General features: G+C 43.4%; 1 protein-coding gene across 4 annotated transcripts in view; it reads right to left on the reverse strand.

Annotated features, from left to right (window-relative positions):
• Positions 1-3467: 3467 nt before the first annotated feature.
• The window catches only part of SGK1 (serum/glucocorticoid regulated kinase 1), a 192701-nt gene continuing 182331 nt past the window's right edge, over positions 3468-13837 (reverse strand). For 2 of the 4 annotated variants that reach the window (XM_075126756.1, XM_048844506.2), the window contains exons 4-14: positions 9348-9423; positions 8593-8668; positions 8035-8139; positions 7422-7505; positions 7178-7309; positions 6806-6918; positions 6460-6583; positions 6013-6108; positions 5577-5732; positions 5382-5471; positions 3468-4672 (exon numbers count right to left, since the gene is read on the reverse strand). In XM_075126756.1, coding sequence (XP_074982857.1) covers positions 4505-4672; positions 5382-5471; positions 5577-5732; positions 6013-6108; positions 6460-6583; positions 6806-6918; positions 7178-7309; positions 7422-7505; positions 8035-8139; positions 8593-8668; positions 9348-9423 — 1220 coding nt within the window. In that variant the 3' untranslated portion in view covers positions 3468-4504. Of the gene's footprint in view, positions 4673-5381; positions 5472-5576; positions 5733-6012; positions 6109-6459; positions 6584-6805; positions 6919-7177; positions 7310-7421; positions 7506-8034; positions 8140-8592; positions 8669-9347; positions 9424-9595; positions 10386-13065; positions 13253-13837 lie in introns of those variants that run through there. The other 2 variants (XM_048844505.2, XM_048844504.2) reach the window with 2 other exon arrangements.

Raw genomic sequence — 13837 nt, forward strand, 5'->3', positions numbered from 1 at the left:
CTCCCCCAGTGAGTTTAGTCACAAATTTAATTAATACATTATTTTTTTATGAGTGTCATCAACATGGAAGCACGTTCTCTGGAATGGTGGCCGAAACCTGAAGGGGCATATAAATATTTGGCATATCTGGCACGTAAATACCTTGCAATGCTGGTTACAAAAGTCTTATGCAAATGCCTGTTCTCACTTTCGGGTGACATTGTAAATAAGAAATGGGAAGCATTATCTCCCATAAATGTAAACAAACTTGTTTGTCTTAGCAATTGGCTGAATGAGAAAGAGGACTGAGTGGACTTGTAGGCACTAAAGTTTTGCATTGTTCTGTTTTTGAGTGCAGTTGTGTAACAAAAAAAATCTACATTTGTAAGTTGCACTTTCATGACAAAGAGATTGCTCTACAGTACTTGTATGAGGTGAATTGAAAAATACTTTTTCTTTTGTTTATCATTTTTACAGTGCAAATATTTGTAAAAAAATAATAATATAAAGTGAGCGTGTACTCTTTGTATTATGTGTTGTAATTGAAATCAATATATTTGAAAATATAGAAAAACATCCAAAAATATGTAATAAATTTCCATTGGTATTCAATTGGTATTGTTCTATTGTGCAATTAAAACTGTGATTAATTGTGATTAATTTTTTAATCACAATTAATTTTTTGAGGTAATTGCATGCGTTAACTGCAATTAATCGACAGCCCTAAAAGTAATTAAACGTGATAGACTCAGATTTTCCCTTCGGATATGGCTGCCATATGTTACATTCTGAGAGAGTAAAGTGCAGACAGGATGTCAAGGTTCCTCCCCCACTCTGAACTCTAGGGTACAGATGTGGGGACCTGCATGAAAAACCTCCTAAGCTTATCTTTACCAGCTTAGGTCAAAACTTCCCCAAGGTACAAAATATTACACCCGTTATCCTTGGAATGGCCGCTACCACCACCAAACTAATACTGGTTACTGGGGAAGAGCTGTTTGGACGCGTCTTTCCCCCCAAAATACTTCCCAAAACCTTGCACCCCACTTCCTGGACAAGGTTTAGTAAAAAGCCTCACCAATTTGCCTAGGTGACTACAGACCCAAACCCTTGGATCTGAGAACAATGAAAAAGCATTCAGTTTTTACAAGAAGACTTTTAATAAAAAATAGAAGTAAATAGAAATAAAGAAATCCCCCCTGTAAAATCAGGATGGTAGATATCTTACAGGGTAATTAGATTCAAAAACATAGAGAACCCCTCTAGGCAAAACCTTAAGTTACAAAAAAGATATACAGACAGAAATAGTTATTCTATTCAGCACAATGCTTTTCTCAGCCATTTAAAGGAATCATAATCTAACACATACCTAGCTAGATTACTTACTAAAAGTTCTAAGACTCCATTCCTGTTCTGTCTCTGGCAAGAGCAGCATACAGAGAGACCCAAACCCTTTGTTTGTCTCCCTCCCTCCAGCTTTTGAAAGTATCTTGTCTCCTCATTGGTCATTTTGGTCAGGTGCCAGCGAGGTTACCTTTAGCTTCTTAACCCTTTACAGGTGAGAGGAGCTTTCCCCTGGCCAGGAGGGATTTCAAAGGGGTTTACCCTTCCCTTTATATTTATGACACAGGATATGCACCTTTCTTTTAAAAATAAAAAAGATATGCTTGGAAACACCAAAATTTGTAGTCACACTCACACTGCAGCTATAGTGTAATTAGCCAAAGAATTGTAAAACATGCAGAATTACAAATGGATTTTCTAAAAAAAATCCCAAACCACTCATTAAAAGCTGCACAGATGCCTATGACTCACTTAAGTCCCCCTTTTCTTTATCACTAACTTCTCTAGTGTTTTTCTTGAAAGCTAAAGGAAGTATTTAGATTGCTTTTGTTATTTTAGAGCTGCAATTCAGTGCTTGCTACTTCACACTAATGCTGAGGAGACACAGTAAGGCAAAGGCAGTGTGCACTACAAAATATACATTATTCGTTTTTTTTAACAAGTGCAGTTTCACTTTAATCATACACTAATTGATTAAGGATATTAGAAATATTTTGATAATCTTAGTAATTTTAATCCTTGTTACCACAGCATTGTGTGTGCAAATTGTGCATTGGCAGATTTTGCAGGCGTCACTTGTGCACAGCTGAAAGTGTTATGCTGTAAACTCATTGCTTTTCTGCAATGTTAGGTTAATATATTAAAATAATTAGCACAGATGGGCCAGAACCTTAGCTGGTGTAAACAGACAAAGCTCCATTGGAAGACTTGGCCTTTTATGTATGTAGAGATTATAGCTGAAGTTAAAAAGCTTTAAGTTCATTTGTGTAGTAGGTAAGCAAAGAAAGCTTTAATTGTCTCTTCCCTTGTAAGTGTCGTCTATTAAAACGTTTTGCTCATACTACTTTTATTTGAATGGCTTTATTTGCAAATAAAGTTGCCCAAATGGGTTTTGTGTGCAAAGTACTGGCATGATCCTCTGAGGTGCTAAGAACCATCAACAGTTGAAGTCAATGGGAGATGAGGACAGTGAATAAAACACAAATGTTCAGCACTTCACAGGCTCACACCATCTATTGCTTACATGCAGAAATGGAAGCTGAGTTGGGACCTCACTGAAAGTTTCCTTAAAATTTCTTCTGCTGAAAGTTGAACCATAGTCCCTTTGAGACCACGCATTCAGTGGCAGGAGCTCCTGTTGTTCAGCTCAGTTTCAGACACGTTCCCACCCAGGAATTAAATACTTGTTCAGTTGAGTTTGCCCCAGTAGAAAAGTCTACCTGCCAGTTGACCTAGGCCTTGTCTGACTACATGAGAAAAATCAGTACAGAACAAACACCCACATGGGCAGTAGCATTGATGTAAGCAGGCCTGAAGTGTTTAACCAAATGCGTCATGAAAATCTACTCTGATTATGTTTCCATTACAGGCTGGTAAGATACCTGAGCCCTATCTACACTAGTGCTTTGGCCCAAGTACAGCATTGCTGTCGTAATGCTAGTACTGATTTTGTAGTGTAGATGAACCCAGAAAGTGTCTATGAAAGGGCATTAGGAAGGATTGAGGCCAGAACAAACCCCCTCAGCATCAGGCATCACCTCCCATTGTAATTATACTTAGTGCTTGTGTATACTAGAAAGTTGTCTCACTTTAGCAGTATAACCCTTGAGAGCTAACAGTTGTACCGATGTAGGAGCGCTTGTAACAGTATAGCTATTCCCACAGGGAAAGAATAACTATACAGGTAAGGCACCTTGACACTGGTGTAACTGCATCCACACAAGGACTGTTATCAGAAATCACACCCCTAACCACAATACTTATGCCAGTATAACTTAAAATGTATTCTTGACTTCAGCTAAGGCCTAGTTCAGACTAAAGATAAAGAGTCTGGATTTGCTTTTTAAACCCCTGAAAAAGCACAAACTTGACGGGATTTGTGAAGGAAAAGGTGTTTTTTAAATGAAAAAACTTGACAGTTTACAGAAATTTTCTCAAGATTTTACTGCAAACCAATGGGTTTGGTCACCAAAAAAAAAAAAAAGTACATACCTATGTTAATTACATTACAGTGATGGTGTACATTACAAGCCAGGCTGTAAGTTTAAATATACATCTAGAGTTACAACTGAATGTACAGACTTTTTTTATTTATTTTTTTTACAATACATACAATGCAAACCTTCCCCTCCCCTTCCCCCCCCCCATAATGCCCACTTTACAGATGACAACTTTAAAAAAAACAAACAAGAAATAAACCAACAGCTTTGACCAACTGCAGCTGGGGCATTTTGGCCCATAAAAACCTTTCTAAAAATAGAAACTTTTCATAGCAGCAATGCTTTCTTCAAGCATTTGGATATAATTAATTGTGAGCCCATTTCAATAATTTTAGTTAACTGTATATTTACAAAACAAAAATCAATTTCTACACTTAATTTATCTTCCAAATATGGAAGAAACAAACAATGCCCCACATTGTAGTGTCCTGCAAGTGTCACATTGGTGCTTTAAACTAAGTCCCTCTGTAGTATGCATATCACACTCATACCATTTGTTCACATAGTAAACCCACATAACTGAACTGAGAAACACTCTACAACAGGAAAAGTTTGGAGCTTAACTCGATCTCATCAGAAAAAAAGGCACGTTTCATAAAATCCTCGTCACATCCAGGTCTTCAGGCAAGGCTTTTCAGAACATTATTTCCAAACAGCAGGTTATTATTCCTACAATCTACCATAACAGGCTATGGCAACAGTCATTTCTTATGTTCTTTCCCAAGGAGATAGCACCACTTTGGGGGAAGAACGAATCAAAATGCTTGTAAGCTTGTTTAGAGGAGTTATGTGCTGTTTGAAAGAAAAAAAAAAAAAGCTTCCAGCAGTGTAGTTGAAATTAAGGCTGCAAAGCTGCCATGGTGGAGATGTGCAAATTCTGTTTCAAGATGACTGGTCAACTGGCAGCTCAGCCAGAAGGCCAATATAATAATTAAAAACCAAGAAGAAAGGAAAACAAATGTTCACAGGAAAGAATCCATGGGTGGGGCATACGAAAAGCCCAGAAAGGCTTCAGCAGCTTCCTGGACACTAGCAGTAATGAGGATACTGTCGGAAGATTGGCCAATGGAGTTGGGGACTGGCTCATCGGTAAACTCGGGGTCAAAGTGTCGCAGATCACTCGGACCACTCTGTGGAAAAGAAAAAAAGAAAACAAGTGTTTAGTCCCCAATCTCCATTTTTCATGATTTCACAGATCAATTCAAAATGTGAAGACTCTTGTAGGGGACTCACAGTGTTATTACCTCGGACTCACTGTTTAACAATCTTGGACAATTTTAGATTGACTTTTTTGTTTTGAATCTTGCTGCATATGGTCTCACTAAAAACAAGATGATTCATTTTCAATGTATTGCCCTCCAACTAGCTCCGTGCAATAAAGCAAAACAAAATAATCACTCCACTCTCCTATACTGCAGTTTATGAAGCGGTGCCTTGGCAACTTGCAGTAGTAGACCACATTTAAATAAAAAAACTTTATCTAAATAACCAAGGTGTGCTTGTAGTTGTATATTATAATTTGACAAGATAGAAAATCTGTTTTGGGGCAGTTATTTAATTTCGGTCTCTTAGTTTCCGCATTTATAAAGTCAGTAAGAACTAAGTTCCCGGGTGTGTTCGAGAATAACCAATGTTTATGTAGAGACAATCTAAGTGCTAGATTTTACTATCCAACTATTTAAAAAAAATCTATCAATAATCATTTTTCTGCTTATCCCCTTTAGTTAGAGCAAAAAAGTATAGTTACATTTTAGCCAGCTGCAGATGGCCTTTGGGCCACACCCTGATGTAAGGGGCAAAAAGCCCTCTCTACATTCTATAATTAGATGTGATACTTACCACATTTGGGTTAAAAGGAGGTGTAATCTTCTTATTAATAAGATCATCCCAGTTAATTGGGGAGAAGAAGATGTGATTCTTAATCTCCATCTGTTAAAGAAAAATTAGATTAATTCAGACAAGAGTAATTGAATAAGAGTGATGTGATTTAATTATTTCTTATACCATACACAGGAACTACAAAATTGTACTTACGAAGTCCTCCTTAGCACCAACTCTCTTTGTCCTATCCTTTTGTAACAGGCCTTCCAGAAGGTGTCTAGCAGAATTGGTAATATTTGGTTTCAATTGCAGGGGTTTGTTCAAGATATTGTCATACATTTCTGCTGTGTTCCTGCTGTAGAAGGGGGGCTGTGAGAAAGAAATAAAAAAGGTTAATAAGTCTATAAGTGCTTAATAAAAATTACAGATATGTGCATTCTACTATAATACCACGAGCTATTCTTATCTTCATGCCATGTGCTGCCCTTAATCCATACACAGAATTCTCAATGAGGATGAGGGCAGCAGAGGACATTGGTCAGGGTCATCATCTTAACTGAAGCCACAAGTGTAGGTAATAAGTCTGGAATGTTTTCTTGTAAGAACTAGAATAAGCTATACATGGGCAACTAAAATACCTGTTACTTACCAATCCATAAAGCATCTCATACAAAACTGCTCCAAGGCACCACCAGTCAACAGTCCTGTCGTAGGGCTGCTTATGAAGAACTTCAGGAGCAAGGTACTGTTAAACAGAAGAACGAGAAGCATCATATTAGCCAGAGGCGGAAGAATCTTAAGACAGAAACAAAATCCACACCAAACAAACCTATGTTCTTGAACTACAAGAAAAGCCTCCTAAGCTTATAGTTAAAATGTCATTTATATACACAACGGCTAGCTTGACAGCAGTTCCCATTGCATGGGGAATCATTATTCACCGGAAGGCTATCATTTTAAGGATCTTACTTTCTCCCATTTATCTATTCCATTGTAACTCTCCATCAGGTGTGCACATTTACTGTTGCCTCATCTACTCTTATCATACAGTTTATAGACAAACATTAACCATTTCAGAAATCAGAGCTAAGCATACCTCAGGTGTGCCACAAAACGTGGAGGTAGTGCCATTGTGTTCTATGTTCTCTTTGCAGAGTCCAAAGTCAGTCAAGATAATATGCCCCTGAGAATCTAGCAAGATGTTCTCTGGCTTCAAGTCCCTGTAGCAACAAGAGTTTAACAGAAATGTTAGTTCTTCTCAGTTAAAAAGTATTCTTAGTATTTTATGAGCATATGTATAGATTTTGCAAGTCTTTAAATTCTGAGAAAGTATTTTGAAAGTAGTTGTTTTAAACTAATATATATTGAAATCTACTTTACACAGATAAGGTACAAAATATGCATTTATAAATCATGCCTAAACTGAATTACACATTGCTTACCGATAAACTATGTTCAGAGAGTGCAAGTAACCCAGTGCACTGGCTATTTCAGCAGCATAAAACCGTGCTCTTGGCTCCAGGAAGCAACGTTCCCTCTGGAGATGGTAGAATAACTACAGGAGACAGAAAGAACAAGTTCTGTAAATGGTGCCAAAGCCTGTTAACAATGCATTTAATTAGACTTGACATATATAGCTAAAAAGAACAATAGCAGGAAATGGCCTAATGATCCTCTAGCAGTTTGAAACCTGGCAGACGGACGATGCTAAATCTAATAACTTTTCCCCTTGGAACTTTCTTTCATTTTTTTTTTTAAAAAGATCTATACCACTGTGCACATGTTAGGAATTATTTCATTCACTTGCTGCTTACCTCTCCACCATTGATGTAGTCAAGGACAAAGTACAATTTGTCTGCAGTCTGGAAAGAAAAGTGGAGCCCAACCAGGAAAGGGTGTTTCACATTTTTCAGCAGGACATTGCGCTCTGACATTATGTGTTTCTCCTAGAAATAGAAAAAAAAAAAAATCAGTATTTAGTTACAAAATTTGCTAACTAGTAGTAATTAACTATATTTGGTAGTTGCATCGCTGTATTGTGAACAAGGAGATGCTTACCTCCTTCTTTTTCAGGATTGCTTTCTTCTGCAGTACTTTAACAGCATAGAATTCTTCTTCCGCCTTATGCCTTGCAAGGAGAACCTGAAAGAGGTTAAAAATCCCATTACTTCAATATGTTGGAATACAGAGCAGAATATAAACACAGCTGTGAGAGACTATATCCAAAGCCCTTTATGCTACCACTGAGCGCTATTACCACTCTATGCTACCAGCTGCTTGTGGAAGCATTTTGCTAGCAACATCTAGCATTATCAGCAAAATGCCAGCCAGAAAAGCTGTGCATTTCAACTTTAAAGGGTTTTGTTTTTTTTAAATGGCTGATTCTCCTGGCTTCAAAAGCTACCCTCCCTCCACTCCTGCATAAGGGATCAACCCCAATTAATTATCCTCTCCTTAACTAAAGCACCCTGCCCCACCTATCCCCTGCAGGGCAAGCAACTTCCTCCTCAAAGCTGTGAAGTGCCCTCCTGACAGTGAAGCACTAGAGAACACATGAAGAGATTTTGCCACTCTTGTTACTAAAGCGTGCTGGCTATAACCCCAACCCTTAAATAATTACATGCAATAGCAGCTAACTGACCAAATTAAGGTGGAAAGAAGTAGAACATACCTTTCCAAAACTTCCTTTTCCGATAACTTTTAAGAAATGAAAGTCTGATGGCTTGGCGTGTGGGTTGGATGATGGACCAAGATTGATCTGCTGTGATGGGCTGGGCTGTAATTTTATAAAATACATTTGTTAAAAGATGTTTATTGGAAATTCTTGACCACAAAGGGTTTTTATATAAATCTAATCATGGATTTAAAGATTAAATTTGAGTTGGGTACATTAAATAAAGTCTATGTCCTTTTTCCCCAAGTTAGCATCGGATTACATTCAACTGTTTTTGTACCACCTCAAATGACAAATTATGAGAACAATGCGCACTACTTTAAAATCTCATTGAGGAATTGGCTGTTTTCCATATTTAGGCGATATGTAATGTATCATTTAAAAAAGAAAAGGTTGGGGTTTTATTCTAAATTGGTAACTCCTTTTTGAAGTTACATCACTACACTATGAGCTGAACTAAAAGGGACACTCTTGTTATGTTGCTAATTTACAGAAAAGCTATTTTTAAACATGTTTCTATTACTGAAAATGATTCACACAATGAAGACTACTTACTGGAGGGGAAGGATTAGCATTCATAAGTTCAGGCTCTTCAGGCTGGGAGATCTTCAAAATAGACTGAACTTCAGGGCTGCAAAGATTAGAGAATACATTATTGGAACAGGTTTCAGAGTAGCAGCCCTGTTAGTCTGTATCCGCAAAAAGAAAAGGAGGACTTGTGGCACCTTCAAGACTAACCAATTTATTTGAGCATAAGCTTTTGTGAGCTACAGCCCACTTCATCGGATGCATTCAGTGGAAAATCCAATATTATTGGAACAGTTGCTCTGTGCAACAGGAAGACACATCTCACCTCTAGGGGGCATGCAAGCATTCTACTTATTAAGAATAAGTTTCAGTCTGGCAGACTACTGGGACAGTCTATTCATTTCAAACTAAAATGAAACTAGGATGGGCTGGTCTTTAGAAACCAAAACCAATGCGTGCTCTCTGGTTTTATCTATGCCAAGTAAACTCAGTAAAGTTTCAGAGTAGCAGCCGTGTTAGTCTGTATTCGCAAAAAGAAAAGGAGGACTTGTGGCATCCGATGAAGTGAGCTGAAGCTCACGAAAGCTTAGGCTCAAATAAATGGGTTAGTCGCTAAGGTGCCACAAGTCCTCCTGTTCTTTTTTCAGTAAAGTTCGTTATATAACTAATAATATTATAAGAAAAAAATTATCTTGTGACAATCATGAATACAGAAATATTTCCATCATTAAAATGCAAGTATCGCTTTTCCGATCGATATGTACAAAACTGCTGCTACTTACTGCTTGCACGGGTAGGAGCTGGTGGCTATTTTTTGAATGAAGTCATTTAGCCCCATTCGTCTCTGTTTCATGAAAGCTGCAAATAAAAAGAAAAGAGTTACGACCGGGTATCCAGAACCGGCGTTTCTGAAAAAGAGACTCGGATACTTTGTTCTGACTTTCCGGTTCAAATGAACGAGGCCATCCAAAGCAGCTGTACCCCCAGAGAAGAGACGTGGTCACCCGACCTTTCATCACTTCAGACTCACCGATGAGTATTGCAACAACTCCCCGCATCTTTGAATACGTTAACGTGGGTCCAGACGCTTCGGCTCTGACTGTCATTGCGGAGCTCAGATGTGGGCCGGTGAAGAATAAGCCAAGCTGATGAATGAGTTAGTCCAGGGAAGCGTGGGCCGCTCTCTGTGCAGCCGGTGATCAAGGCAGTGCTGCCGCGCAGCTCGCCGAGCGGGTTTATGTAGAGACCTCGCCGAGGCGGGGGGAGAGGGAGGAGCCAACGAAGAACAACAATGCGGAAGAGGGAGTCTGGCTTCCAGGCGCCCGGAACGGCTCGGACTCGTACAGCTGGCGCCCGGCCCGTGGCGCTGCCCCGCCCTGCCTGGCTTCTTTGACGTTCGAGCGAGCCGGGGAAGGAGCCGGCCGGCCGGCAGGGAGCCCAGCGCTCTGCCGCGGGGGGGCAGGGACGCGGCGGCATTCCAGGGGTGTGCATGGCCATACAGTACAATAAGGCGCTGGGATCACCTTCACCCGGCTCCGCGGGACTGGGGGGACGGGACGACACACGTATTCTCCCGCCCCGCTGCCCACGGAAAGAAAAGCATGCCGCCTGTCCCTTTTCTCCTGCATGCGGCTTCCATTTCCACGGGGCTTTGAATTGTGGCAAAGCTGAGAAGTTGGCAGCTTTGAAAAGGATGCAAGACGTGTGTGTTTCAGCCCTAGCTTTTCTGTGGCCTTCTTCCGTTGCAAAGCCTGCACACTGGCTAGCTAGCTCTGGCGACTCTCTCTCGCTAGAACGAGATTCCTGTGTGTTATCCCCCGGCCCGTTTTTTTTTTTTTTTTTTCCCCCTCTTCAAAAAGTTCAGCCAGTGAACCGTTGGAGTCAGCGGATACTTGTGGCTCACGTGTATATCGCGCTGAGCCCGATGCATTTCAATAGGGGGAGGCAAAGGAATGCCCATTAACTAACTGTCCCTGTTAGCAGCTTGCAAATGTTGGCACCTAACAACTTCGAAGGGGGACCTTTGTCTCTATGGCTAGAGATCTGTCAGCTGTTGTCATTCTGTGTCACCCGGGTCACACCGTCCGACTAATGGGGACAGCCACCTGGATGCACCACTCGTAACTAACCCCCATCCCACCCCAAATTACAGCAACACATTTAAAGGGGAAGGACCGGAGCTTCTTACCAACCCTAGTTAGAAGCAAAAACTCCCATTCTCCTGCGCGGCCAACTCCTCCAGCCTGAGCTGTTTTTTGCTGTACAATGGGATTGTGGCTTGTTTTGCCCTTGTGCGGAGGAGACTGTCTTTCGGCAGCAGCAGCTTGAGCCGCTGCCTGGGGTGAAGGGCGATAAGAAACTCTGACGTTTCCTTGAAGGAGCCGCAATGACTCAGGAGAAGAAGATTTCCTGCCGGCTTTTAGGAGAACAAACACATGGCCCGGATTGTGTGCATTGCCCGGATCCCTGCCGGGACGTTACAGAAAATGTTTTTTAATGCTTTGGGCCGACGAGGCAAACAGCCAACGAAACATGCAACCCGTTAGGACTTGGGAAAGGAGGAGGGGGGGAGGAAGGGAAAGGGGGGCAGGGATGTGCACATAGTTTGCGTTTGCAAAAGAACAAAAAAAGGCCTCCTCGAGCTGAGATTTCAACGTCACTGGCGAACAGTCTGGGCCCGGGTTCATTGTTGCTTTGCAGTGGCACAGGGGAACACGTGGGTTTTGTTGATGAATGAAGGCTCTGCGGAGGGACGCCGGGTGACCTGGGGTGGGGGTGACACGCAAGGCTGGTGGCGCGGTGGGTGTACTTGGGAGGGCGACTGACAGACTTGCAGGCTGGGGAAAGCGTGTGTGGAAAGGTGGCTGCGTTTCAGCGCCAGCTGCAGCCGGCCACATTCCGATTCACTTCATTCATTGCAGTTTTGAAGAAGTGTCCTCAAAATTGTGAAATGCCCTACCCCGCGCCGCCCATCAGAGGCGGGTGGGAATTTCCATCACAGCAGGATTCTTTGTGCATATACTTCAGCTTGTAATATGATCGAGCTGCAACGTGCCCCTCCCAATGAATGTTGCCCTCCTGTGTGCAATCCTCGCCCCCCCCCCCATCACCATTGGCCGGCATGCCCCTACAGCTCTTTGATTCGCGGGGGGAGGGGGGGAACTACATCAAGAGATGCAGTTGTTTTCTGCTGCTCTGAGACTGCAATTCGGTTTAAAGAGAGAGCTGAGAGGTAATGGTAATAGGAATGGCCCGGGGTGGGAAATTGCGCCGTCCGTACGCGGGAAGTCATGCAAAGATGGCACAGTGCTGGATAAATTTTAAGGCAGAGAATGAAGGAGTTACTGCCGACCGGCTCCCCAGCCTCACGTGTCTCTGGAAGGGCCCCCCACACCCCTCCCCAGACAGATCCGGGACCCTGAAATTGCGTCTCCTCTCCTCGCGTGTAAAGGGCTTTCGGAACGAGAGGAAACAGCCACGCCAAAGCCACAGCTGGTTTTGGGGAGAGGCGCGGTCGCAGAGCTGGGGCAACTGCTCAGTTCCTCCGAGCTCCGGTTTCTTCCACTTCTTGCTTTGCCTAGCTGGGTTGCAAAACTGCCCCTCCTGGACGAATCTGAGCTAGGCAACGTCGCAAATTCCAATCATCTGCTAAGGCGGCGGAGAAGCGAGTCAGCTCGCCCTGTTCGTTCCCTTTGTTCTCTGGATTCCCGTAAAAATAACCCCTTCCACCCTCGCCATACGGCAAAGCGTGTTGTTCTCAAGCCCCGAATCCCTCCCTACGGATTGCTCGGGGCCGGGGACTGTTTGTTGCCCGGGCTGCTCCCCCATTATTTTCCTCCCGGCTACACAACGTAGCGCTTTGCAGCCCCGGGCAGCCCAAACTGTCACATGCAATGCAGATGCGCATCTGCCGAGCGCCCCACTCCCTCGCTATGCTCTGCAAACTGCCAGCGCTTTGCCTGCGCCAGGGGCCCCCCTGTGCACCGCAGCATTCCTCCCGCCACATGCCATTGCTGCACCACACAGCACTCTCTCTCCGTCCCCCTGCGCCCGTCCTCGCCCCCACCCCAGCGCCCACCCTTTCCCTGTGACACCTCTGCCAGGGTCTCTTGTCAAGCCTGCCCTGGCTGCACCGCAGCTCTGCAGCGCCTTCCCCCTCCCGGTTCCTGCTTGCAGGCACCCGCTGTCAGCATGGCTCTCTCAACGCGTCGATCACTGGTTCCCCGCAGACCCTCTTCTCCAGACCCCCGGCCTCACGCCACCCCAGTTAAAGAGCAACAAAGCTGGAAATGCAGCCTCGGTTCAGGCCCTGTTGTACCACCCTGGTTTTCAGGTCTCCTTCCTCTTTTGGTGAAAAGGTCATTAAAGTCCTTATCAAATGTCAGGTACTCAGCCTCCTCCGCTCTCCAAACAGGAATATCACTGTTACCCGTACAAGTTTCTTCTCAGAGCCTTAAACAAGCCAGAGCCAGACTGAAACAATATTAAAATTAAACCAACCTGTTAATGAAGGCTTCTCTTCTGTGCCTCTCATTTCTCTCTCCCCTCTTAAAATCCCACCAAAGTAATTTTGAAACAGGGCTCTGATGCTCTGGCTGGGTTCTTATGTATTGCTATAATCCCGAATAACCTCCCCTCCTTGGCCGGCCTGGAGCTGAAGGGAAGTGGTGAGAAAGTAGCGGCGGATTTTGCTTGCTGGCGCTGCCCAGTTTATGAACCCCATATTCAAGGTGATTTACATACAGGAGATCAGTAGAGTTCAACATTGGCCACGCCGCACACTCTGCCCCGTTGCAACACAGCCCTGAGAGTTACAGTAATCACCAGTTTATTACAAAGTGCGGCGACCAGAAATGCAGGTCTGCTGTAATTGACCTGTCAGAGGCAATCACCCAGGGCGAATTCCCAGCACCCAGTCCCGCAGCCTGCAGAAAGCTCACACAGGCTTAGGGTGACCAGATGTCCCGATTTTATAGGGACCCTCCCGATTTTATAGGGACCATCCCGATTGTGGGGTCTTTTGCTTATATAGGCTCCTATTACCCCCACACCCCTGTCCTGATTTTTCACATTTGCTGTCTGGTCACCCTGCACAGGCTCCATGTCCAAGGGGCGAGGGTTTGCTGCCGGCCCTCCACAGTTTGCCTCTTGGCTTCCTGTGAAAACGATCGAAGAATAAAGAAGAGGAGTCGCCGGTCGTGTTAGCTGTCGGGACGGAAAAGGAACAGGGGCCAGGCTCTTTGGCTTGGTGGGACACCTCCCCCCGCCCTCC

Source organism: Caretta caretta, chromosome 3 (genome assembly GCF_965140235.1).
Source record: "Caretta caretta isolate rCarCar2 chromosome 3, rCarCar1.hap1, whole genome shotgun sequence".
Lineage (NCBI taxonomy): Eukaryota > Metazoa > Chordata > Testudines > Cheloniidae > Caretta > Caretta caretta.